The sequence below is a fragment of the Chlamydotis macqueenii genome, chromosome 3, assembly GCF_036417535.1.
Source record: "Chlamydotis macqueenii isolate bChlMac1 chromosome 3, bChlMac1.mat, whole genome shotgun sequence".
Taxonomy (NCBI): domain Eukaryota; kingdom Metazoa; phylum Chordata; class Aves; order Otidiformes; family Otididae; genus Chlamydotis; species Chlamydotis macqueenii.
This window is the reverse complement of record NC_141558.1, coordinates 47831674-47858738: the sequence shown is the minus strand read 5'-3', so window position 1 is coordinate 47858738 and position 27065 is coordinate 47831674. Positions and strand designations below refer to the sequence as shown.

The 27065-nt window shown below is 36.2% G+C and overlaps 1 protein-coding gene across 1 annotated transcript in view; it reads left to right on the top strand.

The window, feature by feature from the left end:
- Window positions 1-27065, top strand: part of PREP (prolyl endopeptidase) — a 99142-nt gene that overhangs the window by 13785 nt on the left and 58292 nt on the right. The window contains exons 6-7 of the mRNA XM_086745260.1: window positions 639-760; window positions 11659-11764. Coding sequence (XP_086601386.1) covers window positions 639-760; window positions 11659-11764 — 228 coding nt within the window. The remainder of the gene's footprint in view (window positions 1-638; window positions 761-11658; window positions 11765-27065) is intronic.

The window sequence follows — 27065 nt, the reverse complement described above, 5'->3', positions numbered from 1 at the left end:
TTAGAGAGTGCCTGAATTTTGCCTCTGTGTTTGCTTTTGAAGCGGGTCATTTTGCCAGACTTGCAAGTTAGATACCCTCCTTGTATTTTTTACTTTTAAACGCTTGTAGAGTTCAGAAGCTGAAGTGATGGAAAATGTTGCAAGAACAAAATTAAAAAAAAAAAATCAAGTAGCACCTAATGCAGTGCTTTAGAATACTTTATTTTCAGCAAAGGGAAGTATGAAGGTTTCTAAGAATGTTAATTAACAATAAATCTCCCCTTAGTTGCGTAGGGTGAAATGGGAACAAAAGTATCATTAGATGGTGGCAGGGACTGTTGTTTTATTTTGCTTGCTTGGTATTTCTAGAAAGCAAAACTTGAAATGATAAATTTCATATTTGAAGAATGTATTATCAGCAATAAAAGGAAAGGGTAACTGTTTGAACAGGTTTGCAGTGTGGTTCAAAGTTTTATCTTGTTTTGGAGGGCAGTCTGTTTGGAGGGGAATGGTTGTAGACATGAACCATTCCTAGTTCTCTGTGCTGAATTACTTTTCTCTTTTATAAGCAAAGGAATACAGAAGTTTCTAATGGTTTTATTTGGTGGTTGTTGGAGTTCTTTGAGAACTAATTAGTTTAAATATTTGCATTTCACTAGGCACTGAGACCTCCACTAATCTGCACCAAAAACTGCATTATCATGTATTAGGAACTAACCAGTCAGAAGATATCCTGTGTGCTGAATTTCCCGATGAACCAAAATGGATGGGTGGAGCTGAGGTACGGTAAACACCCTGAAGCTTGTCATTATTATGTTCAGTTTTTCAGATTCTAGCAACTGATAGTAGGTATAAAGTGGAAAACATTTTGTTAAAAGAACACTTTTTCGTGGTGTTGCAGAGCTCACCATTGAACTAAGAATAGCTGATTAAGAATTGCTCAAAATAAGACTGTCTAGTTTACTTTAAATCAGTCCTCAAGCCTGTAAAGACACAATCTCATTGCCTTTCTCTTCATTGAGGTCATTCTGCATGATACACATTCCAGGACAGAGAAGGATTATTTGATGGACAATGTGTCACTGTTCTTAGTGGCTCGTAGTCAGTGTTGAGCCCCAGCTTTCACTTCCTGTGCAAAAACCTTATTCCAGTAGTTAGCATGACTGGATATTCCCTGCTATGTATTTATTTTGTTTGGATTTATTTTCATGATGTCTTTCCTGAAAATAAAATATGTCTGTTCTACTTACTCAAAGAATGGATTCATACAGGTTAAAATCTTCTAATAGTGTATCCACAACTGGAGACTTTTAAGTTCCCCTGCAAGTTTTATCAGCACGAATATGGTGTGGACGGTGTTATTGACAATAGAACACATGGCTGCTGGAATTGATTTCTTAAGCATATTTTGTTGAGTTACCACTATATTGTGCAAAGTCCCAGTGAACTAAAATGACAGGTAACCATGCTCTGTTCTTCCTTACATCAATGATTCAGAAGACTCTTACGTTTTTGTAACTAATGTGTGTTTTATTCTTCATATTAGATTTAACAGTGCTTGATTAAGTGCACTGTTCTAAGTGTTGTTGGAATGCAGTGGTCGGCATTCTGTTTGTTAGGGAACTGATGGTTTTCCAGTCGATAAAAACCTGTTGTAGTTCTCTGTACCCTCCTAGCTACTGTGTTTAATCAGTACATTTTGTTTTTTATAGAGAGTCTCTTTTGGTCTGACACTTTTGATAAATATGAAATGTTTTTACCCTGATTTGGGTTATTCAATTCCTAGAACTACCTTTCCCTGAAAGTATCTCTTTTTAAAAATTTAATCATCAGTCTGTGTCACTTTTCAACACATCAACCCATGAAAATGTTGGGAGTTTCTTTTCTGTGGGCTGCCAGAAGGGAAAGGTTCTTTCAAAGAATTTAAACAGTGGGGTTCAAAATGAGGTAGTAAGTGAGAATGTGAAGGACTCCCCAGCAAAGTGACCACAATGAGTTTTCCCTATACAAATCACACTTATCTGTAGGTTCTTTGAAAAAACAGAACCTTTTTTACTTAATCCCATCTATTCATGAAACATACCTTTAACAACTGGCCTAAATATCAGTGTAAGCTTGCAAATGGGGCTTTGGAATTTTTTTTAGTCCTCAAAAACTAGTCAATTCTGTTGAGTTTAACTGGCAATAACATGGAATTTGGAAATGATCCTTATTTTTCCCTAGTTCCGTAAATAAATGGGCTTTCTGTTGGTGACAGGTGTCTTGTAGTGATGTATCCACTGAGTCACATGAGTGATGCATATTATTATTATTGCTTTGCAGTATTGTGAGCTAAACTACACATGATGTTGTGAAGGCAAATTCATTTTCTGTGGAGGAGGGCTGTTGCAGTCTGATTCATTAGACTGTACAGTTTTTTAGAGTAGTGAAAGTTTGCAGTCTCCCATGGTATTAAATGCTGTGGAAATCATACGTTCGATATGAAGTGTAAAGGTACAGTTGTCTTACAAGTAGCAAAACCTTATTTGAGATAATAGCACGCTAACAGTGCCTTTTCTTATCTAAGTTGAAGAAGCATTTCAAGATCGGAAATACAGAACTGAATGTGAGGAGGACCATGGAAGAGAATTCATAGTACAGTGCTTGTAGTGAGTAGCAAAGAGTTTGCCTGTCCAGGGTGCAGAGAAACAACCATCCTGCATCTGTGTCTCCTGGCTCGTCTGTGGTGAAAGAAAAGCTTGAAGCAGAGTGAAATGTAAAAGTAGTATCTTTTTTTTCTGATACCAAATATCTCTGGTAATTCTGTGGTTAATGAGAATATATAGCCCTTATATTAAATAATCGAAAGGTCTTTGGCGTGGGAAGAGGGGACTGGTAATAGTAGCTCTGCTTGTAGAATAGGAAAATGGTAGAATGTAGCACAGCTACTAAGGCCACTGGAATTGGAACAGCCTCTAAGTATTGGGAAGGTGGGGAGAGCAGTGAATAGAGAAGCACCTCACTGCTGTGGGTTCTTGTTTAATGAATTTATTTGGCTGCTTATGACTATTTTCTTGACCTCTCGGAGGCATAAACTTCCAGAGATATTGGTATTTAAGAAGAAATGCTATTTTAAGGAGGAATGATAAAGCAGAGATCCACCTCAGTAAATAATCTTGAGCTTATCTATCTGAAAGTACTGATAAAGAACAGCTGATATTCTGGGGTTGTGCTGTGAGCTCCAGCTGTAAAATGTGGCTCTGTCATCTTGATACTAATGAAAAATCGTTTTTGATGGTCACAAAAAAACATATTCTGCAATTAAAAAAACCAAAGCATAACAATGCAGTTGCAAAATGTGGTTTCATCCTTGTGCAATAGGTCAAAAATTCTCTTTTCAGGCCATTTAAATAAGTTTTCTGGTAGTTTTTTTTAAGTATGTGTTTGAGAAAGTGGAAGACCACAAAGTAATGGGGGAAGAATTAAAATATCTGTAGTAAAAATCAAATTATATGGCTTATTGGCACTGTCCTGAATATTCTTACTTGGTGCTAATATGCTGCCACAGATTTTAAAATATAACTTTGCACAGCTCAACACTTTTATGAAAGTCTACTTTCATGCCTTCCTGTCGGATTAATAAATGAATGTTTTTATTTTACAGGGTCTTGCTGGGCCAAATAGGTAGAGACATTTTGGTTCTCTTATGTTTTAAACAAGCTTCATGAAGACAGTTGGATGGTGGTGTAGTCTTAACTACCAAACCTTCCTCTGTAGTGGAGGCAGAGCTTGAACTTCCATACTCAGGTTTAGAGCAGAATTTGCAGGTCTTACAACCGTTGGATCAAGGGAGAGAAACACCTTACTTGCAAGTGAAAAACACCTGACAAGGAGATCCTTCAGAGACTGCAAAAGTAATAACATTGCCATCATACTTAAAAAAAATAAATAATCTCAGGTGCACTGTAGGGAGTCAGTGTGGTGTGTGTTTTCAACGGAGAGAAGAAACTAGGTCACTGATTAGGACAAAAGAGGGTTGTGTAAAATTTTGTCAGCTTAATACATTTAGAAGACAACATGCAAGAAAATAGCTTCAGGTTTTTTTCCTCATTACACATTCAACACCAGCCCCAAATATGCTTGATTTGAACAAAATCTGTGGTGCTGAAAATGATGTTAGCATAGAAATATAGATGCATTTCCAACTCCTCCTCGACTGGATTGCTTGTGAGGAAAAAAAAAATAATCTATTTATTGTTAGTCAGATAGGTAAGTTTTGAAAAAGAGGCTATCAAATCTTTTCATTAGTCTAGAAAAAGCATATGTATTTCTGGTACAGATTCTAGCATGGTGGGAGAGCTGGGAAGAGCAGGGAAAGAGTTTGTTTGAATAACATCCCGGTAGAGGGCGGTCTGCTATGAAGATTTTTAAAACCTTGGCAATGTCATAGCTGCTCTCGGAAAAGGCGAACTTTCCATGCTTCTCCGTTTACGCGGCGTGTTCTTGCTTCCTCTCCAGACTCACAGAGCACATCTCTCTTTCACAGCCAGGCTGTCATTCGCAAAGTTAAACAGTAAGTTATATGAGAGCCTTTCACAGCTGGTAGTGTTAAAGTCCCTGTGGTACTAGCAGGAAAGTAAACAGGAGAGAAAGGAGGGGGTGAGGGAAACCCATCCCAATTCTGCCAGCAGTAAAACAAGTACAATTTTTTTTTTAATGTTGCTGTCTAACAAACACTGTGCACAGTCCCTGAATCAACTTTTTTTTTTTTTTTTTTTTTTTTTTTTTTTTTTTTTTTTTTTTTTTTTTAATGTTTAGAGCTGTCAGTTGACATCAGTGGTTCTCAACCAGGGAGATGATCTTGCAAATGAAATTCAGAGCACAGAGGAGTTAGCTGTGCCAGATGTGTGCTGGCTGTGGTGTGTTTTCACTCCAGGAACGTGGAAGTGCAGCATCCTCAGAGGAAGAGTGAGCAGCACGAAGGGGAAGGGCTGAAACCGTTGTCAGTTTGATCAAGTGACACTCGCTGCTGGATAAAACAAGGCTGTGGGAATTTCTCTAAAGCCTTATGCTGTCTTTGTCAAGGCAGAATCTGGAATAGAAGCCCACTATGAATATGTTTGAGACCTATTGCCAGGGCTGTAGGAGAATATTACCATTAAGAAACAGAATTCTTTCTGGCTGCATATGGGGCTTTGGTAGATGGTAATATCTTACGTAGCCAGGTTCCTGATACTTTGGTGCTTTCATTGCACTCAAAACCAAACTGGAAGCTACAGGAAGGAACATGTGTGATGTTTGTCCATCACCTCAGAAGGCTACTGATTTTACTCTGTGCTAGATGTAAGAAAGAATATGCATGTAAATACAGAATCATAGAATAGTTTAGGTTGGAAGGGACCTTTAAAGGTCATCTAGTCCAGCCCCCCCGCAAGAAGCAGGGACGGTATGCATGTACATATCATTGTGTTCCTCTTCTTAAGGAGGCTGTCTGGTGTCCTGTTGCCAATTGAAACAATCGTAAGCACGATGATCTAGGGTCAAATCCCAGTTCTTTGGCTCTGGTAGGTCTCCTTCATCCCCATGCTTCACAGGGATTTGGAAGGATATGGTCAGAATACAAATGCTCTTTATACCGGCACACTGTATCTGAAATCTAAGAATAAAACTCGTCCTGGAATAAGGAAATTGAATTAATGCCCAAAGCAATTTTTCTGACCTGGGGAATGGATGGATAGAAGACATCAGCATGTTGTTTACGTATAACCAATTCCATGTTCTGTATAGAGTGTGTCAGACCCATCCTCAGAATGTAGTGAATGGTTTGTCGGACCTGATCCTGAAATTATGCGTTCCTGTGATCACCTGTCATTAGGGCTTCTGAAATCTAGTTGATTAAACCAGTAGGATGCAAATACAAAACAAAACAAAGCGTTTGCAGCCTTAGAGTACCAGCTTTAGGGGCCTTGAATTCTGCAGACAGTACCAAGAAGTCGCTTAGTGAAAGAGTTCTTGCTCCAGTCCTCATCTTCTCAAAAGACTGCTAGAACATAAAATGTGATAGGAGCTATACACAAGCTTCAGTAACTTTCTGACACTGCTGCAAAGATAATGTCAGAATGTAGCTTTATGTTCCTTCCATTACAAAGAAAAAAAAAAAACAACCTATCTGCTGAAAAACCAACCCTTCATGGTCATTTTATCTAATGGAGAAACAGTTTCCTTACCTAGGAAAGAAAATAGCTTTGCTTTTTCTAATAGTGATTTAATAAAAGTTGAATTTGAAAGGCTGGGAGATTGCAGTGGAGGTTCTTGACTTTGTTGTTGTGCAAGCAGAACTTTGTGGCATGGGAGCATGTGCACATTTCCGATGTTAGAACACTTGAGGCTTTTCAGACAGTGTAATTGCTCTTGTCTTTTACTGACCAAATGTTTCAGGAAATTGTACACAAACTTTTACTTTTTCATTGTAGAAAGCATGTGCTTTGTGATTTTTGAGTTCAGTATTTTACTTTACTCATCTAATGGGAAGTTTTAAAATATTGATAAATAATGCAGGGCAGGTAATTTCTGCATCAATCTGAAATGTCTCTTGCATGTAGATTATTCTTAGTTGATCCATATTCAGGTTCAGTGGTGTTATGCAAAAATCTTTGTGCAACATGTACGTAAAGTTTTGGAAGTAACAGTCTGATTTATTGTGATGACTGTAATCAGTCTGCTTTATTGTGGTAACGGGGTACATTCCTAAATGAGTATTTTAAAAAGGAAAAAAAAAAGACTCGTCAGTCAGTTTGGGTGATTTTAAACTGTTACATACACAGCATATAGTGAAAATTGTAGCAGTGTTAAAATGCAACTTATTGATGCTGTGAGTTTTTAAATCCTAGATATTAATGCCACGCATTGCATGATCACATCTTGCGTTTTCTGGGTTGTTTGGTCTTCCCATGACTGGGTACATGGAGTCCAGTTACTAATCTGACCATTTGGCTCTGTTTGAAAGCTTTGATTCTGTCTGTGACTTTTGTGAGCTTTGATTTTTTTTTTTCTTTTTGTATGTGATTCATTTGCTCTATTTCATTGGAAATGCATTAGTTAGCAATGCCTTGTTCTGTATGCAAAGGGCACTAGTGCATGAAGAGCAGTACTTTGTAAAATAACCACAGATGCAGACCAGGTTGTAGGTTATAATAGTGTTGATGTCCGCAGTTAAAGGAGAAGTCGATTTATCTTTTCCTCAACACAAGCATATTTTCTAATAACTGAATTTTACTTATTTAGTTTTTTAATATCTTGTTATACAGAAACAACTTATACAGTGATTAGTTTTTTCCACCTTGACCTTGATAATAAAAAGGGCAGAGGTGGTAAAATTTTCAATCAATTAACTTAAAAAGGAATGATGTGTGTATATATAGTTGCCTTAATATAATACTATGCACTCGAAGGGCACGTATTTGTGAACTAAAAATAGAGAGCTCTTCCTTATCCTGAATCATGCAGTGGTGACTACCCAGGTAGCATTCAAAGAACTAGCATTAATATTCACTGGGGTTGCTGTCACGCACTTTACTTGGAAGCAAAGCACTTAAATGTCTCTCCTATTGACGTTTTAGTTGAGGAGTGATACGTAAAGCCAGGAAGTCTGCAAACCCAACAGCCTTCTCCTGTTCATTCTTGTTTGTTTGTTTGTTTAATTATGTATGATTTTTTGGTCTGAAATGTGCTGCTAGTGGACAAAATACTTAACTTCACTTTTGCTGTGGATCTTCATAGATGCTTACCACTATTGTAAATGTGGAACACGTAACCCTTTGGGGTTTCTTATATGGCTTGTATGATGAATTAACTATATTTTGTAATGAAAGAAAAAAATTAAGGTAAACTACATCATCTCACAATGATTTTCTAAGCAGTCGTTACTTTTCATCAACATTGAAACAAAATTGCTATTAAAAACCAAAAAATACTCCACTATAAACCAAAACTTCTTTATAAAGATTTTACTTTAAAGAGTTTAATCCAGTACTTGAGAGCACAGCTATTGTAATGATACTTCTGTATGTTTGTATGGTGTAAAGATGGTCACAGCAAATATTTCAGAAATAATAAATCTAATAAATTCAAAATTGCCGACTGACTCAATGGCAGCAGTGAAACTACAAACAATATACCAACATCAGCTCTTTTAAATACTCCTTGCCTTACTAGTGTTGAGTTAGGGATTAGTGCTGTGTTATGCCAGTAAAATCATTGTTATGCTGAAGGTTTTTAAAAGCTCCGGTTGAAAGGCTACAGAATTTCTTCTGTCCTATTTTTGACAGGACCTGAATGTCATTTTAAGATGTTCAACTGCTTTTTAGCCTCCTTACCTTTTACCCGTGGCTGTTGTTAGAAGTTATAGAAATTATTTTAATGAGAGAAATGTGTACTGACTAGCATTCCCGTGCACTCTAAGAAATTCTTGAGATGTGTTTCCTTTTCAGCTTGGATGTGGGAAACCAGGAGAATTTACTTCTGATCCACGCTGTCAGTTCTGACATTACAGCTGTCTCACTTACACTGAACCATGAGTGCATGCTAAGATTTGAGTGAAATGCTGGTATGAAATTTCAGTTCATAAGTTTGTGGGCCAAGAGCAAGGACTGCAGTTCAGCTCATGAAGATGATGTAGCAGCATAAGAGTAACCCAAATGATAACTGAGAAATCCTGTTTCCTTTTGCCATTCTGAAACCCAGACTCTTGTCTGTTTACAGTGTAGAAGAGTCAATGGCATTCAGGCCGTGATTACACATTCGTCAGTGCTGCCATATGAGCTGCCTTAATCAGTCTCTGCCCCTGTTATTCATGTTTTCAGCTGCTCAGTGCTGTCTGTTAACTCAGCCATTTGTACAACTGCACGGTGAACTGACTGAGATACTAATCTGGCAGTGAGACTACTTCTTTTATTCTTTTTCTTTTTTGTTATTTTTTTTTTCTTTAACCTCCTGGATTCTTAGTTTTGGGGTTTTTTTTCTGGGTGAGTCTTTCTTCTTTTACTTTTAAAAAAATTTAATTTTTTTTTTTTTTTTTTTTTTTTTTTTTTCTTTTTAACGTGCTGTTTTTTCAGCTGGATCAGCTTCCCAGTCTGGTTTACCACACAAATGGTAAATGCTTGTACTGATGTGACCATGAGAATGAACTTGCATGGATACAAGCTTATCAGTAGGAAGATACAGCCATAGCAGTAGGAAGAGCTAGAGGTGGAGATCACATAAGCTGGTACTGCTGCCAATATTTGCCCATCATACTGTAACTTTGCAATGTGGATGTTTAAATCTGTAGTATAATACTAAACATTTTAGCATGGTGCAGCCAACAGTGTCTTGTCCTGTTTCTGTCAAATTCCTTTGGGTTATAGAACTCACTGATGTAAGAATAGCTTTAGTGATAGAGACAGACCTAATTGGCATCCCACCAGCAAAATGCTTTGGGAATTCCTACTGCAAATTAAACATAAACTGCTATCAGCTCTTCACTGGTCCAGCTGGGAAAGTGGACGGAAGAACTCATTAGATGTACTCAGATTTGCTGTCATCAGATGTTCTGAATTGCCCTTGCAGCAGCATCATCAGAAATTTGCAAATAAGTTTTCTTTCTCGAGTAAAGTGAGCAGTCTTCTGTTAATCATTGATTCACAGCATCAGAGAACAAATTTATGTGAGTTCTGACTATGAAAGAATTCTGTGTGTCATACTCTTGAGTTTAACTGAAGTTATATTTGTATGCACCTCTTGCAATTCTTGAACATGTTTTATGAGCTAGGGAAGAAGAGAAGGCAACTCAGTGCTTTTACAAGTATGAACAGTTATTTAAGAAGCATACTGCAGTCACCAGTTTAATTAAAACTGACACCTGCAGTTAATGTTTGCCTAAAACACTGAAGATGCTTGTTTCAAAAAAGGTCACCTAATCTTGGTTTCCATTTGTGGATATGCTCCTATCTTGGAAGGAGGAGACAAAGTGTCTCAATCTTGCAGGCTGCCCTGTTAAAGCTAGCTAAGCTGTTTCATACAATGGCTTTTTTTTTGTCCCATAGGAATCCAGTAGGTGTTCTTTTCCATTTGCTTTGTGAGCTTTCAGCTGCATGGACATTTTTAATGGTATAATTAGTTGTTGACAAAATGCCTGTTAAAAAATAGAACTTGCAAACACTCATTTTTGGTTTTTTTTTGTTGTTGTTTTGAGGGGTCTTTAGTTGTTGGGGTTTTTTTTTCTTAGTTTTCATGTACTGAGATTTGGCTCTGTATTCTACTAAGTTCCCTTGCGTCTTGAAAACTATGGATCTGTTTGAATAGCAGTATAGTTAGGACCCAATTCTTCTGAACTTCTTTTGCAGAACTAATTCTACAGATATTTTGCACAACTAATGTTACTAATACTAACCAAAGTAAATCTAAGAAGTAATTATAAAACATAAATATATATATTTTTTAAGATATGTTCAGGGCCAAGTGGAAAGTTTCCAGAACTCAGGTTCGTATTTTGCGACTAGGGATTTAAATTTCCATTAGATGTTGTTTATATAAGAATGTGGACAGGAAGCAGCCTTCTGTATCGGCTGTTAATAAAACATCTAAATCTGGTAATTTTGGAATATGTTCAAAACAGCTCGGTTAGGAGAGGGAAGCCGTAAGTTGATGACTTCCTCTTACTTCCTGCCTTTCCTTGATGGACTTGCACTTTCAAAAGCTTTGCCAGGAAACAGAATATGTTTGTAAAGCCTGAGTAGAAAGAAGGATTCATTGATTACTTTATCAGCAGACAACACTTTGGAAATTTTATCGTGTGTGTACATGCACATACATGTGAGAAAGCAAATCAAGAAGCTTCATCAGAAAATGTGATTGTTGCTTACAATGTTCATTTAACAGCAGCATGAGGTTTTTGTGTGTGTAAACCTAATGAAAATGGCATCATTTAGTTTGCCACAGTAAGCAGAATTACCCTTAAAATTACAGCTTGGATGGTTTCTAAGAAATTTCATACTGCTTTGTGACAGAAAACACACCTTATAAATTCCACCACTTGAGAACTTGAGGGAAAATGTGCTGTGAATTAAGTGACTGTCATTCAGACAGACTAAGCTGCCAGTGTTCTTCCAACTCTGGGACCGACTTTTAGCAGATACTTTTGGAAGCTCATTGGAATAAGGCAGCCAGAAATCCAAAGCTAACCTGTACTACTTGGGTAATTTTTTCTGTTGTATGTTATACCGTGAATAACAGCATAAGTACGTGAGTATTCAACAACTTCTGAAAAATAGATTGACAGAGCAGCTATACAGAGCAAGCATGTTTGCCAGGTGCAGACTTGATGGTTTTCATTGTGCCACCATTGTGGGCAACTGAATTTTGTTTTCCCCATTCAAACAACAGGTATTGTTCTGATTAAACTCTACTGCTCTGTACATGATACTGTGATGGCCTGTGTAGAGAAAGGTGTGCATGTGTCAGCAAAATGATCTTACAGGGCTTAATTCGCCAAGAGTGCGAATCTGGAGTCGTTTGATGAACCTGGGTTTCAACATCTAGGTTATTCACAGGCATCAATTTATTTTTTGCTAGGGCTTTAGGGATCAACTTTTCAAGTGGGTTTATTTTTTTCCAGAGGATAAATTGTCTTTGTTTTTTTTTTTTCCCTGTAACTTCTTACAGATATCGGACGATGGTCGATATGTCTTGCTGTCTATCCGAGAAGGGTGTGATCCAGTGAACAGGCTGTGGTACTGTGATCTACAGACAGAGTCTCAGGGTATATCAGGTATGTGTAATCTTGCTTTTTAAGTTTTGCTTCATTTTGAGACAACGTAAGGCTTGAAATATGTTACATATGTTTAAACATCTGTATTTAAATGTGTATTGCTTGACTTCCCCTCTTTTTTCTAATGTAGAGATTATAAGGAAAATATACAGTGTTTCTGCTAGCGTTCCATTTTCTGTTATGTATCAGTAGATGGAAAACTCCATTCTTAGTTCTGCAGTTTGTTTAAAAGGTCACAAGGAAAAATCGAGATAATATAAGCAACCTTACCAATGTATGTTCCTTTTTTTTCCTACACTACTAGTACTTTTCCATATTTAGGTTTTTTAAACATTTTAAAAATTCATGTGTCTCCCTTCAAGCACTGATCTCCCTTTTTTGAAAAAAGTACTTGATTTATAGGTAACATTGGGGTTTTTTTTTTCTTGATTATAGTACTAGGTGATGAATAAAAATCCTTTAATATTTTAGTAATAAAACTTTGCTTTGTAGCATCGTTATTAGTGCAGTAGAAATATGTACTCATATTTCAAATACATGGTCATGAAGTGCTCCTTCCTTGCCTTCTAGTCAGATCAGCCTTTGACTTTTGTGTATTTGCCTTTTTAGCCTCAAGGGTATGGGTTGAAAGTATGGTACGTTGCACCATATGACTATTGTTGATCTTTGGCATAGTTAGTTGTTTTACTGATCAGTGGTTTTGGATTTCCAGAGTGCTGGATTATTGAAATGTCTTCCTTAACGTGTACTTGGCATAGAACACAGCTTAGCTCTTCTTGATTCTTTGCGGCTTCTGTCTTCAAAAAATTCAGAAACAGAACAAATACTACAGTAGCTCCTTGTTAAATATTGGATCTCAAGAAACTTGTTCTCTTGCCCATAAACAGAATATCCCAGGCTTACGAGCGTGATTAGAACTGATAGCTGCTCTGCAGTAGAGGTTGTATAGTTCTGTTCTCCGTGCCTTTATTACACTGTGTGGTTGTGTGGTCTTTCTTCCCTTAGTTCATCAACAAGTCTTACTACAGTATTTTGAATTTTGGTGAGTTAAGTGTTAGTGATGATAGTTAACAGTTTTATACTCCTTTCTGGGGGATTATTAATTTTGTTTTGTGGGCATGTTGCTCAGTCCTTTTATAAAGGATATTTCTTAATTATTTTTAAACTTGCCTTGGACAACTTGAGTAGTTGTTTAATGTCCTCTTGAACGTAGAAAGTGGCAGATCTAATCAAAATTATTACAGAAGCTTTCCATGCAACTTTATTACAAACATTAAACTGTGTAGATAAAACTGTTTAATACAGTGAAGCATTTTCCCTACATGATAAATTACATTGTCATTCAAGTGGACACTTTCCAGCTAGAGATAGAATACCTAAAAAGCATAGCTCTTCTCCTCTGTTCACCCTCCGATTTATAAATACACTGGACAACCTTGAAGAGAATACTAGCATCAAGCCTTGAAAGACCATGCATGAGATAATGAAGCTTCTTTTTTTTACTACTTGGTATAAGGTAAACCTACAGTTTAACCTTTTCTGAGCTTGGAAATGCTGCTTTAAAGAAGTTTATTTTTTTCTCTGAACCAGCCTTTGACTTGTTTTTCTGTTTGTCTGTTGTTGAGTGGCAGTTGTTTCATTCCTCCGGTTCTCACATTTTGCCTGTAAAAGGAAGACTTTAGCTGTAGCCATTTACTTGCGCAAATTCTCTATTTTGTAAACTTAGGAACTTTCCATATCTCTCTCACAAAGTTGCCAAATGCATTTTCGGTACAAAGACTCTTATATTTACCTATGTCTTTCTGCCTCTGTGTTAGTAAGCACAGACCTAACAGTAGACACCTAGGATGCTTCCTGGAATTGATCTTCCGTGCAAATGTAAACACCCTGAACCACTGGTTCTTCAACTTTTGGTGGCCAGAGGCAATAAGTTGAGCAAGCAATAATATATGTAAGCTTAATTTTTGGCTCTATCAATCTAGATCACAAGACGTGTAATTTCAGTTCAACTTGTAATTTTCTGGGACAGCAAGTGTAGAAGAGGTTGCTTGTGAAGTTAAAAGAAATGAATGCTAAATCCCATTATTTAAACTGGTTTAGACAAGTAAATAAGCAGCTTTAGAATAATGGAGTTTAATGGCAGCTCTATTTCTTAACTTAAGACTTGCATTTAACTTCCAGTTTGTACAGACTGCTCAATAACATCTCCAGGTATGTTCGAATGGGTTAAGATCAAAAGATGCTTAGAGAATTATGTATGACAGAAGCACATTCTTAACAAAACCATGAGATATAATAATACTGGCTCGTGTTACGCTGCCTATAGAATTCAGTGTTCAGTGCAAGAGTCTATGTAGGTATCAAACCATACCACTTGTTAGGAAATGTTAAGAGAATCAAGTGTCTTGGAAAAGTATCTATACTTTTAAATGTATTGTATTGTCCTTCTATCTTTTAGAACAGACTTTGAGTAGATCTCATACCTTTGGTGACATCTAAGATATTCTTGCCATTTTCCTCCTTCAGAACTGTTGAATGTTTAATCTGAGCCTTTTTACTTGACCTGTTTAGAACGATCTGTTTGTTCAAAAATCCATTCTGGTGTCCAGAATACCTCTTCTTAGTTTTGGGGAAAAAAAAAAAAAAAAGGAAATAGAAGTAGGATAGCTAGTTTTTCTGATGTCCCCGATGGTACTTGATATAGATAAATAATTAGATTTTCAGGCACTTTTTTTTTCCTTCCCAACTTGCTCTTCTAATCCAGGTTGTCCAAGAATACACTAGTTCTTTAGAAAATTTTCTTTTTTTTAGATCTTTCAAGTCTCGAACACGTTAAGATTAGTTAAAGGACATCAAACACACAAGGCAATGAGACATTTTCAGAAGATAACAGGCAGTAATATTTTACGTGGCATCCATTACTTGCACTACGTGGGTTTTTTTTGTGAGGAAGTAAAAGGAACTGCTAAGCAAAAGTGGACGGATGAGATTCTAATTCTTATGAAGTTTGTAGCAAAACCCTTATTATAGAATGACACATTTCAACTGATTGTTTTTAAAGCTGCTCTGTAGCATATATTGTTTATAAAATAATGTTTCAGTCATGTAACCGTGAACTTACCTTTTTTTGAAATACTTTTTTGTCCCAGGGTAAATGTACCACTCCATAGTTTGAAATGCTACGTGTAAAACCGTGAGTTAAGGAATTTTCTGTTACTTAGAATTGCATAAAAATGCAAAGTACTGATTTTCATCTGTGACTTATTACCTGAAAAACCTCTTTCAAAATGTCATGTTAACTAACTTAGGGGCACCTTTCTTCATTTTTTGATTGCTAGTAGTGTATTCTTTTCCTTTGACAGGAGGAAATAAAATTTCTTAGTTGTTTAAACAATGTTCATTAAAAATTTCATGTTCTCCTAGTCAAGATATACGACCACCGAAGAGTGAATTTTGTTTCCTTCTGATGTACTGAGACCTTGTGGAGTTAACTGTAGTTCTGTTGCTGTTTCTTGGAGATGATGGTTGCAAAGATAAGGGCTGCTTATTTGATCCCTTTGCTAACGAATGGCTGTGACAAAGTCATGAAGTTCAGGGTTGCAACCTCAGTACTGACTGCTGAAATGCCAGGTGGTTGTCTGTAGGAAAACTGCAGGAATGTCCATGAAATGCAATTCCTTGTGGTTACAGATCAATAGTTTATTCCCAAGATAGAGAAATTTCTCTTTTTACTGGGAGATAAATGTTAATATTTCATGATTTAAGGGAAGTGGGATAATTTGATTTTTAAAAAATTAGTGCAATTACTTGTTTATGCCTGTGTATATTTTGGCAGTTCAAAAGCAAAGAAAATGAGTTCTGAAAAATAATTTTTAAAATGCTGTTATTAACACTTTCTGCTTCTGAATAAGCAGGAAGAATTTATTGGAGATAGGAAGTGTGAAAGTGTCTCCCTTTCATGTTAGGAACTGTAATAGCCCAAAACTAGAAAAGGAGGGTGAAGTCTCCTCTATCTGTAGATTAGATGTAAATTTGCAGAAGAAGGAGTGAAAATAGCAGGATGCATTGAAAGAGTGAGTGTGTGTGTGCGTGCATTCCCTAAACAACTTTCTCTTCTTTTTTACCTGTGGCAAAGTTTGCATTGGAAAATTCTGCATAATGTATCTTTCAGTGGGAAGGATGTCAGGACAAAATAACAAAATAGAACCAAATAGTTGCATCAGACTTAATAACTGAAAAGTTGCATCAGACATCTACTGATCTACTATATTGAAAATCTGGTGGTTTATTTCTTACCTAAGATGTATCAGGTCTTTTGAATCTTTTTGCAGCGTTGCTAGTAACTTCCTTCAGAATAATATTATTGAAACCACAAATGACTAGCTTCTCACCTCTTTATTATGGTGAGGTGTATTTCAGAACTTTAAAACTGATGTCTTTAGTGTCACACGTCAGCATTTAATAGTTACTGTACTGATGATGGTCTTAATTTCTAGATAGAGTTAATGTGTCAGTAGTAGTTGTTTGTTTGGTTTTTAACTTTGGTTGTCTTAGGACTCAATCCTCAAGATTAAAACGTGCTTTAGAGGTACTGAATAAATACTCCTGAGAGTTCACAATCCAGGATATGATGAAGCCTTAAATGAGTCAATAGGAATGTGACAAATTGAAGACAATCCAGCTTTACTGAAAAAGAAGCACTAAGTTGCTCTGTTCAGTGAAGACTGTGTGAAGAAATTTCTCTTAGCAATAACATGTCATCAACACCATTCCTGAATGAAATTAGATTTTTTTTTTCTTCTTCTTCTTCTAAGCCTGAATGATTATTAATACTGCAGGACAGATGAGTGCCTTAAATTGATTTTATCCAGATTGAGTTTGATTAGTTAAGAGATATTTTTATTGCATAGTGTGTACAGTGGTAGAATTTATTAACATTGGTTATTTCATACTTTATCTAATAGTCTGGTTCATTAAAACAGTAAAAAAACAGTAATTATAGTCTCTTCCAAAGTTGGACCTAAATGATCTGCTTTTTCTGTATTTAATGTGTTTGAAAGTTTGTAATTATAAATTGACCTTGTCCAGTCCCAAAGTGTATTTATTCTTGTTTTATAGAAAATGAAAATACAAACTGAAAAACATCACATGTTAGGAAACAGTGAGAGAACAGAAGAAAGTGTATTTGGCCTCTTCAAAGAATAGTGTGATGTGTTTTCATAGTGTGCATCTTAATCAGTAGTGATCTCCAAAACAGACAAAAATCTAATTTCCAAGGCAATTGGGTTCCAATTATCCTAATAACACTACTAAATGCAAGTAATAAACAGACTATCTCAATGAAGTCAGACAAATAAACATCATAATTATTTACTGCTCGCTTCACAGGTAAAAAAACGAACAGAAGGCAGCAAAAAGTGTAACATCAGTGTATAATGTGTACTTTTTATATTGTATTTCCTGAAAAGGAGAAAATGTAACTGAAAGCTGAGAAGATGATCCTTGCTTGATTTTGATTTTGTTATCGCCATGTTAAGGCGATATTGACTAAACTATTTACTGGATTGTTGAAGTCAATTGACCAAAGAAAGCTTCTGTCAAATGTGCCAGAGACAGGACTGTCGTTTTATGATGAGGACAGAAAAGATAAGAGAGCTCGGTAATTAGGGGAAAGGAGCTAATGCATGGAACACGTCTCAAAATCGAAGGGACACAACTTATTTTTCTGATATTGTAAATGGTCTTGTAGTAATTCTGTACTTAGGTTGTCTTTCTCTCTCCTCCCCGCCCCCCTTCCACTCGCCCTTCTGTAGTAGACCCCTGATAGCCCTGTTCCTGATTATGATATAGTTTTTCATTATTACATTCTTCTTTGGGGGTTTGATTTAACTGGACTAGTTAATTCAGTGCATAGGTGGGCATATAGGAGGGAGTTATACTCTTGGGGAGTATTTCAAGTCTAGTATCAACTAATTTCCTATAGTTCTGAATTTATTTATATTGTAAAATCATAGTTTAGAAAGTTACGTTGCAGTTTCTCATTGCAGCGGAGTAAATATGCTGTACTTTGGGTTGTTAGAATTAAGATTAGCTAGCTCATTTGTGGGATTTATTTCTAACTTAGTGTATATTAGAAATGTGGTATAATTTTTTTTTTTGCCTGTATATTAAGAGCCCTGCTTGCTCAGAGTAAAGCTTTCTTTTGTTGGTCTGAAAGAGCAAAAAAAAATTTTCCCTCAAACAACACATTATCTGGTTGAATTATTTTGCTTACATTTGCAGGATAGAGTAGAGAAGCAGAGTGAGGATGGGGAGGGGAGATCCTCTTGAGAAAATAAAGAAGAAACAGGAGTGCAAAATGAAACAGTATGTTTCGTGTGTGGAAATGAAAAACACTTATCAAATATCTGCCTGACAGAACTCAGAAGATGACTGTGAATTCAGGGATGAGTCAGCTACTGTGGGCATTATTAAGCAACACAATATAGCCCATAACAGTCTTTACAGGAGTTCAGATATTTCTTTCCCCAGCAGATGAAAGAAATGTGTTGTCTTCCCTTTTTAATTTATTTACATATAGCATGTTTTTGTAGCAAGAAAAATATTTCCTTTTTAATTTCAAATTGAATTCAATAATTTCTGGCTGTTCTGAAAAAAAAATAATGCAACAGGATAAGCATATCCATTTGAAAAAACAAAGCTTTAAAACTTTTTTTTGTTTTCTTAAATTGTGAACTTTTTCCATATTTATACTCAATTACATGCCTATCCTGGTTTTTATTCGATATCTAGACAACACAAATACATAAGTAAATCTGTGCCTTTTCCATGTGAGAGGCTGAAAGGAAAGATCCAGATTGTCCCACAAGAATCAGCAAGATCTGGAACAGAATGAAATAAAAAGTTTACCCATTTCTGCTAACAATCTCTAAGGAATAGGAGCAATGCCTTGCTTTCCAAAGCAGCAGAATAATATTGTAGCTGTTCCTCTCTCTCTCATCCCAGATGGTGTTGGGCTTCTTTGCGTCTCCTTTAAGCTTTGCCCCACTGGTCTTGTTTTCTGACTAAGAGTCTGGCAGGCAGTGATGCTAAATCAAAATACTGTGTTGTTTCAAGATGCCTGGCTTAGGTTTTAGCCCACTTACATTTAGGTGTCTTTGTTGTTTTGAATAACTTCTGTTTTTTCACAGAATGTGTTGCTTTCATTTGCAAGAATGGAAGTAATCTTCAGTAATCTTGCTAGTGAAGAAAGATTCCTGTACTGGGCCCTACAAATAAGTAACATAATGTATATTTTCATGTTTTGTCCCATATTGGATAGATCTGTAATGTTATTGGGACATTAAAACTCCAAAATATTTCAATATTTATCTTTCAGATTCTTTGCTACCCCATGGAACCTGCAGTCCTGAGCTACATTTCCATTCCATAAAATTCAGAGACAGGGGCCACAGAAAAGGACTCATGATAACCTGCCTACTGAGCTACTGAAATTAGGAAATAGGCAGTGTTGAGGTGAGAGAGACAAAGTTAAAACTACATGGGATGTAGATACTCCATGTTCAATAGGTAGCTGCTTGTCTGAGATATCACAAAATATGCAAGGACATGGTTTTTATCCTGTAATGGCACAGTGTGGACAACACATACTATGTCTTTGCTTTGACTGTGGATGTTGTCTCTTGGGATGAGAGTCTGTATTCGCTCCATACTTCGCCTTCAGCTGAGCTTCTTGGCTTAAATATTACATATATTTTAATCAAGTTGGAATCTTAAAATTGACATTTTAAATACTATGGGAAAACATGTTCCTTGTGGAAATCATCTGCTGGGACCTCTGTCACTTCTGTGTGTTTCAGTACAGTATTCTAGGTGTCAACTGATCCAAAGTAAATTACTTTGATGTAGAGGGATCCTCTGGCTTAATTTTCTCAGAAGTTCTCTTTTTATGAAACCCGATTTGCCCAGTATTTGCCACTTAATTATTGCTTTAGTAATCTTGAGTTAAAGCATTTCATTAACTTCCTGCACAGCATGAGTTGTGGCTTCTCTTTGCATATACTCCTTTTAAATTATAAGCAAGGAGATAATGACATCATTAAAGACTCTGTGCAAGTGTGACATTTCATTTGTATCTTGTGCATTCATTGATTCTTCATGTGTTTCAGTGGCTGTGGACCAGTGGAAGTTAGCTTGACCTGTGTTGGGCAGGAAATGATCTTGACTCTGAGTGGAGATCATATCTAGTAAATAGGAGTAGACTATTTCTAAATGTTGAAGAAATGTAAAGGATTTGACTTGCTTATTTCTACACTTGAAACATTAACTGTGTCAGATAGCCCTTCCCCCTTTACTGTATGTGATTACTCATGATATTTTGTAAACAGACATAGTTAATTGGATTTGTAGTGCAATCTTCTGTAATAATCCTTGTCAGTTTGTTTTCCCTGGAAGATAATCTACACAGCAGGGTTTCTGTTTCTTTCTGCAAACATTACAGAGAGCATCTTGAGCATCTTTTCTGCTTCCCAGGTTGCCTAAAATGTCCTTCATGCTTCCTTCCCCCTTTCACATTCTTTATACTCTCTGCATAGTGAGTCATTTTCCTCTTCAAATATTCAGGTTGTTTGCTAGGTTTTTAAGTGGGCCATTGTGAGCTATTTGTGCCAAGAATGCTCCTTTTTAGAACAGAAAAATCACTCTCATAAGTAACTTATGACAAATACATAGCTATTTTTTAATGAGAATTTTAAAATAGGCTGAAAAGATATTTGGGGGATAATATTTCCCCTGCTACCACGTGCATCTTGTGAATCCCACAAGGTTAACCCAGTTTGCGGCTTAGTTTTTACCACAAAACATTTTGTGTTAGAAATGACCAGGTTTACCAATTGAAATTTTATGTTTACAACTAACTTAATCAAATACACCTTTAAAAAAAAAGTTTTATTATCTCATATCAAAGTTTTTTGCTAGTACTCCATTCCTCAAGAATAGATACCTGTGGTCATAATCACAGTATTGTGGCAAGACAATACTGAGAGAAGACACCAGTGGGAGAAGATAGCTGGACTGTTATTTAAGGTTTGCAGGGAACTCCCCTGCTATACGCTGCTTCAAGTACCTGTGGATATGGGGGCTTTTCCCTTCGTGCTTCTCTCATTGGTTGCATATTGTGTGGTTTTTAGAAAGATTAGGGAAAATTAAAATGATGGGATTCTTGTCAAGATTTCACCTGATTAGTTCATTCAGTGGCTGACAAAGAATATAGCTTAATTTTGCTTTATGAAATTGCAGTAGCAGAGGTGTAACAGCTGTACATGGTGTCAGGAAGGACAGTACTATGGATTCATGTCCAGAAGGTTATCCCTTATTCAAGACACCAGATTTCCCTACTTGTCTTGCCAAACTACAAGTTCAAACCCTGACTCTTACAACAAACATTTAAAAGTGATCAAATGCTAAAAATTTCTTTAAAAACAAACACACACATTTTCTCTGTAGCTGAGCATTGTAAGGCACAATTTTTTTAGTAGCTGTTTTATCAAACTTGTCTTCCAAAATACAGACAATGCTCAAGTTTGCTTGTGTTTGAACGAGTCAAACCAGAAAACTTCTCTCGTTAATCAATTTCCTTAACTGTTGTTCTTGGTATACCTGAAAATGCCTCATATTAGCCAAACAGCTGGATACACGGTAATGGAGCAGTTATATATTGGTAAACATTGTTGTGTACCTTACAACTCCCCTTCAAACACTGAAACCAGACAAAAAATGAGCAGTGCTTTTTCTGTAGCATGTCTCTTACTGTTTCTATGTCTGGTAATAATTTTGCTTTTCCCTTTTCTTGAGAAATGAGATTTTCTTTTCGATTAGATTGTCAGCCTTGACTTGTTTCTTTTGAATGTGTGATTTGTTGCAGGGAAGAGGGGTTTTAGCACAAATCTATTGGTGTGCAACAAGAAATAAATGAAAGCTCTTTAATCAGCCTGCGCTATGAACTTTAACCAACGTGACATGGCCAATTGGTCTTGTTGAAGTTGTACTTAATATTGACCTTTTTCTTTATTTTTGTATTATGGTAGCAGGTAGGAAGCCTAATAAAAAAAAATCAGGATCATCTTATTGTGAACACCATAGAACTGATTTATGAGTCACTGACTCAGCTCTGGGCACAGTCCCCCTTTCCTCTTCCTGGGGAATCTGGAGCATGAGAACAGAGTGGGGGAAAAGGAAGGCATATAAGGCAGCATGGGGAGCAGAAGTAGCTCTCCATGTAACCTTTGGGCACACAGAAGCTGTGAAAGTCTGCTGTGACTTCTGGAATGCAAAAAAAAAATTGAGAGGGATGGTTAGTTGGAAGGCTTAGCCTGGGTTGTTGGATAGGAAGAGATCGCACTAGCTAGAAACTAAACACAGGTTTGTGTAAGTTGAAGGCACAAGGAGTCTGGGGAGAGAGGACAGTGGTAGGGGCTCTTATGCTCGGGTACTGGGCTGCTTAGAGATTGGCAATTTGTGTCTGATGGGAGAAACCACTCGCTTGGAAGGATGCAATAGAAATGGAGCAAAAACTGAACTTCACAGCTTGCTGGTTGCTTAGTCATTGTCAACTGGAACTGCTTTGTACTAGACTGGCAGAGACAGGTTGCAAAAAGGAATTTAAGAGCAGGGTTATCAGCCACAAGAATTTTTTTGTTCCTTTGTTTAGAAGGTTGTTTTCTTTTTCCCACTCTGAAAAAAGCATGTATATGACTTGAGGGCGGGTGGAAAAACAGAGATGATGTTTGTCCACTTCCCATTGAAAACGGGATTATCTGACCTTTTGATTTTAGTTTAGTTTTGCAATTTATAAGGCTCTCAAAAAAAAAAAAAAAGCAATGAACAGTACTATATACAGTAACATCAAAGGGATGAGTCAGTGTGTTCTGTGTAGCCTGAAAAAGTGGATCAAAACCTTTAGAATGAAAATCAACAAGAGAAAAAGGATAGTGAGGAGACAGTAGACATCAGCTAGAAAGTGGAATGTGGTGGGAAGGAAAGTACTCTTCTTTTTTTGAAAGACTTTTCTGTGATTGAAGTAACTTTAAGAAAAAAAACTTTCAAAAATCACTATTGAAACAAGGCCATTATATCCTAGTTCCCTACAAATAAGGAGAAAAAAAATCAGTTGAGTCTTGGAAAATATATGGAAGCCTCAACAATAGAAGCTTTGAGAAAACTTTGTTTCCTATTCCTTAAATGGCAATTCCAGAGACTTTTTCTTCAAATGTCTTTTTTTTTTTTTTTTTTAATTGATGGCAAATCATTAGCAATAAAATTAAATAGCTATTAATTTGCGCAAGGAGATCTTCATGCTGCTACTATCTGACTGGACATTACATTTATAAATAACATTCACAATGAAGTTGGTTTTTAGAATATGTGTTTGTGCTTTCCATTGTGTATATTAGAAGAAGTATGCCATGATAGAGACAGACATCACCTTTGGTTCCTATTTTTCTGTTGCTGTGTTCTGCTGCATGAGAACATAAGCTATAACTCTCTCAAAACAAAGCATATATATTCACTTCTCCTGTCTTTTGAGTGATCATCCAAATGGAAGTAAAATAGAAGCCTTGAAACTGATGGACAAATCTCTGCTCATAAAAATGCTTGATTTCTTTCTTCTGGGCTTATCTTTGATATATCTTGACATGTCTGAACTTTTTAACTCAAACAAATATGTATTGCCTCCTTCCATTTATTTGGTTTTTTTAAATTGGAAATACATTAACTTTCCATGATCTTTGAGTAGCCATCATCCGTCATCTGCAGGATGAGTGGTACTGAGAGCCCTCTCAGTACAAGCACAACAAAGTTGCATTCATTTCAGGGACATCTTAATATCTCCCCTCCAGTATTCCCTCCTTCAGATGTTCATAAGTGAAGTCAGATCCCAAGAGATTAGGAGATCCTACTTTCAAAGAGAGTCCATGTAGTTTAAAAATCTCTCTTGCCTTTGGAGACCAGAGCGAGACATTTAATTAGATACTCGTGGCTGTGAAGAAGAAAGAGGCAAAAAAAAAAAAAGCCTTGAGTTCTTTTGCGTAGCTGCCTGGCTTCGAGAGAGAGATTGAGAGGAAGCTGAGTATTGCATGATTCAAAAAGAAATTAGATTCTGATGTGGAATTAGATGTCTGAATAAAGGGCTGTGTTCTGCCATTCATTTCCCAGGATACGTTACGAACATACCACTGAGGCCCTGAAACAGTCTCTTCCAATTTGAAGCACATTGTGTGCCCTAAGATTATCTGTCGTCTATTGAATGTAAAAACTATTGTGGGTTAGTGCTGTGACAAACTCCAGTTTTCAAAATCTCCTCTCATAGAGGGTACTTGAAATTTGGAAGCCTTTGAGTGTATAGATTTTCAGGGTGTGAGGAGTCTCTTAAATAAAAATCTGATGGATCTGACTTGCTGTAGTGAGACAGTATTCCACAATGAAAATGTGCTTCTCCATGAAAACTCAGATACTTTTTGTATGGCTACTGTACCCTCAACCATGCAACCTTGTGCAGTTAAGCTGATGACTGGCACAAGTAGCAGTGGTGAAAATTAAAAGATTAACTTTCATCTGCCTGCTTTTGCAAGTTATAAACTTCTGTCAATCAGCATATTCACCACTACTCCCTTGTTTGTTTGGTTTTGTTAGTATTCTGGGACACCAGAAAAAGATGATAGCTATATAAACTGTTTTCATCCTAGACATCTTGTGGTTCCTGTCCTCGTAGGTCTCTCTCCCTACTACAAAATTAGAGATAACATTTTTCATATTATTTTTAAAAAGAAATTCAACTTTCTTTGGTGTCCACAGTAACAACCACCAAAAATCTGAAGTTAAAAAAAAAAAAGTTTTTGACATTGGAAACATCAGAAACAGCACTGTGTTTTTCCTTCAAAATACTTCTTTTTATGTCCAGCTGTGTGGTATATTACTGAATTAGCTAATCGTTAAACTAACTAATTTCTCACTAGATACCAAGTACAGAGAATAAAACATAGAGAGGAATAGCTAGCTGTTTATACACAAGCTTGATCAACCTCTTATGTTTTGCATTTTGGTTGGTAGTGAGGTTTTTTTTTTCGTTTGTTTTGTTTGTTTCTTTTTTAAGAAAGCTGCTGGTGGAGCAAAGTCAAAGGTCTCAGAAGGAGTAATGTCTAAAGAAAGGGGTAGCTGACTCATAATTTCAGAGTATTTCTGAAGAAAAGTCTTCAGCAGTTGGAAGGTGCAACTCAAGATGCACAGTTAATGTGGCTGCTGACAGGGGAAGTAGGAAGCAAGATTTTAACGTCACTGCAGTGGCTCAAGGTTTGCAGGTGAAGTAAAACTTTCAGTTAGAGATATTCTAGCTGGTAGAAATCTCCTAAGCACTGAGGTTCTTGGGTACATTTGTGCTTTCAAGATAGAGCTGCTGAGACAGACTGGAGGGATGGGCACAGTACATCAGTATATAGCCATGATCTGCTCTGCTCTCCCATAGGAAGGTGCCACTAATTGAAAGCTGTGTACTGTAGCTATCTTAAAGCAAACTCACATTGTGGTAACATACTCTGAAAGATGACAGAAGCCTAATAATGGATTCTCTCTTATATCTAAATATCTAGTAGTCATCAGTGCGAGATACAGGAAGCTCTGATATGAGAAATATAGGGAGAATACATTCAATACATACTTCTGGGGAATTATAACCATGTGACATGCAGTAGTTGAATGCTGCCTATTACAGTGTGTAGGGTAAATCCAAAAAAAAAAATAAAAAGAGAAAATATAAATGGTGGAATACTAAAAGTAGATGTGACTACTGGACAAAGTTTAAAGTGCACCTTGAGATTTGGGCTGGGTTTTTTTCTCCTAGGATAAAAGGCTTTATGTGTTCTGGGATTAAGGTTTGCAGAAATGGAAAGAGGTTGCTGGGTACCACTAGCAAGTGAAACCAATTTTCAGTTAGTGATTGACAGCCCAAGGGCAGAAGATATTTCTCTGCTCTAGCAAAGGTGTTCAAAATTTAACATGTATGTATGTGTGTACACATATATACATACATGTATAGGTATAAATATATATAAATATAAGTTTGCACATGTATTATAAATTTTAAGCCATTTAAAATGTACTACAGCTATGTAGATAAGTTAATATTGTAAAATGGACTCTCTAAAGGATGCAGATGATTCTTTAAGAAAATAAAATTTGGGGAGTAAAAGCTTTCTCTTCAGTGGGAAACAAAAAGCAGAAATTATGAGGGAACAAGTGATTTTTAAATAATTTTCCTGAGGCTGAGGAAAAAAAAAAAAATCCACTAACAGAGTCCTAAATTGTAGGCTTTAACTGTTTACTTCCTTTTAGAAGTAAAGATAAAAATAAATCCAGAGTTCAAAGAGTAGATACAGAGACTTTATAAAAAAAAAATACAGTGAGGAAAGAAGCAAATAGTAATTAATTAAAATTAAGATTTTTATCTTCACAGAATTGAAGATCTAACATAGAGACATTCATTTCTATTTATAAAAAATTCAGTAAAATGTGTACTTGTAAAGGAATGGGGAAAACACAGGAAATAAAGGAAAGTAAATAAATTGAATGTGCTTAATAATGCACATACCTATGGGGCTTCTGCTTTTATAAAGCTTTTCTGCAGTGTCCCGTTTTTGGAATTGAAAGTGTTAGGACTGTGAAGTTACTGTCCTCTTAGGTCCTACTAAGATGTGCTCTTGTATACATACGTATGTTGATTTATCTGTCAGTAGCAAAGCACTGAACTAAACCAACCTGTTTCTCCCTCGTCTGTCTCCCATGCTGGTAGTACTGAATGTGTTGATCATTCCAGTTTAGGAGGTGGATGTGTTATAATTCTTATGTAAAACACACATAAAAATCATATGCTCTAAAGCTACAATTTTGCATGTAGATACAAGTGATGGATGTTACTATATATATATATATATATATATATGGAACTGCAAAATCTAAATTATACTGATTTTAAGGCTTTTTTTTGTGAGCAGATTAGATTTAAATGCATTTTTGCTTTGATTTGTATTTACCCTCTGTTTAAAAAAAAATCTTCCTTATTGAAATGATCGAGCAAGTTATCATCTTTAAGATGAAAGGCAAACCAAATTCCAAGTAACTGATGAACAGCTGTCAAAATTAATTTAGAAAGTCATACCTGTAGCTAAGTTGGAAGCTCTGTTGTTGAGGCTAAAGATAACTAGCTGGATTTGTTTATTTTTTTCAGATCTTTTTAATATTCCAATTATGA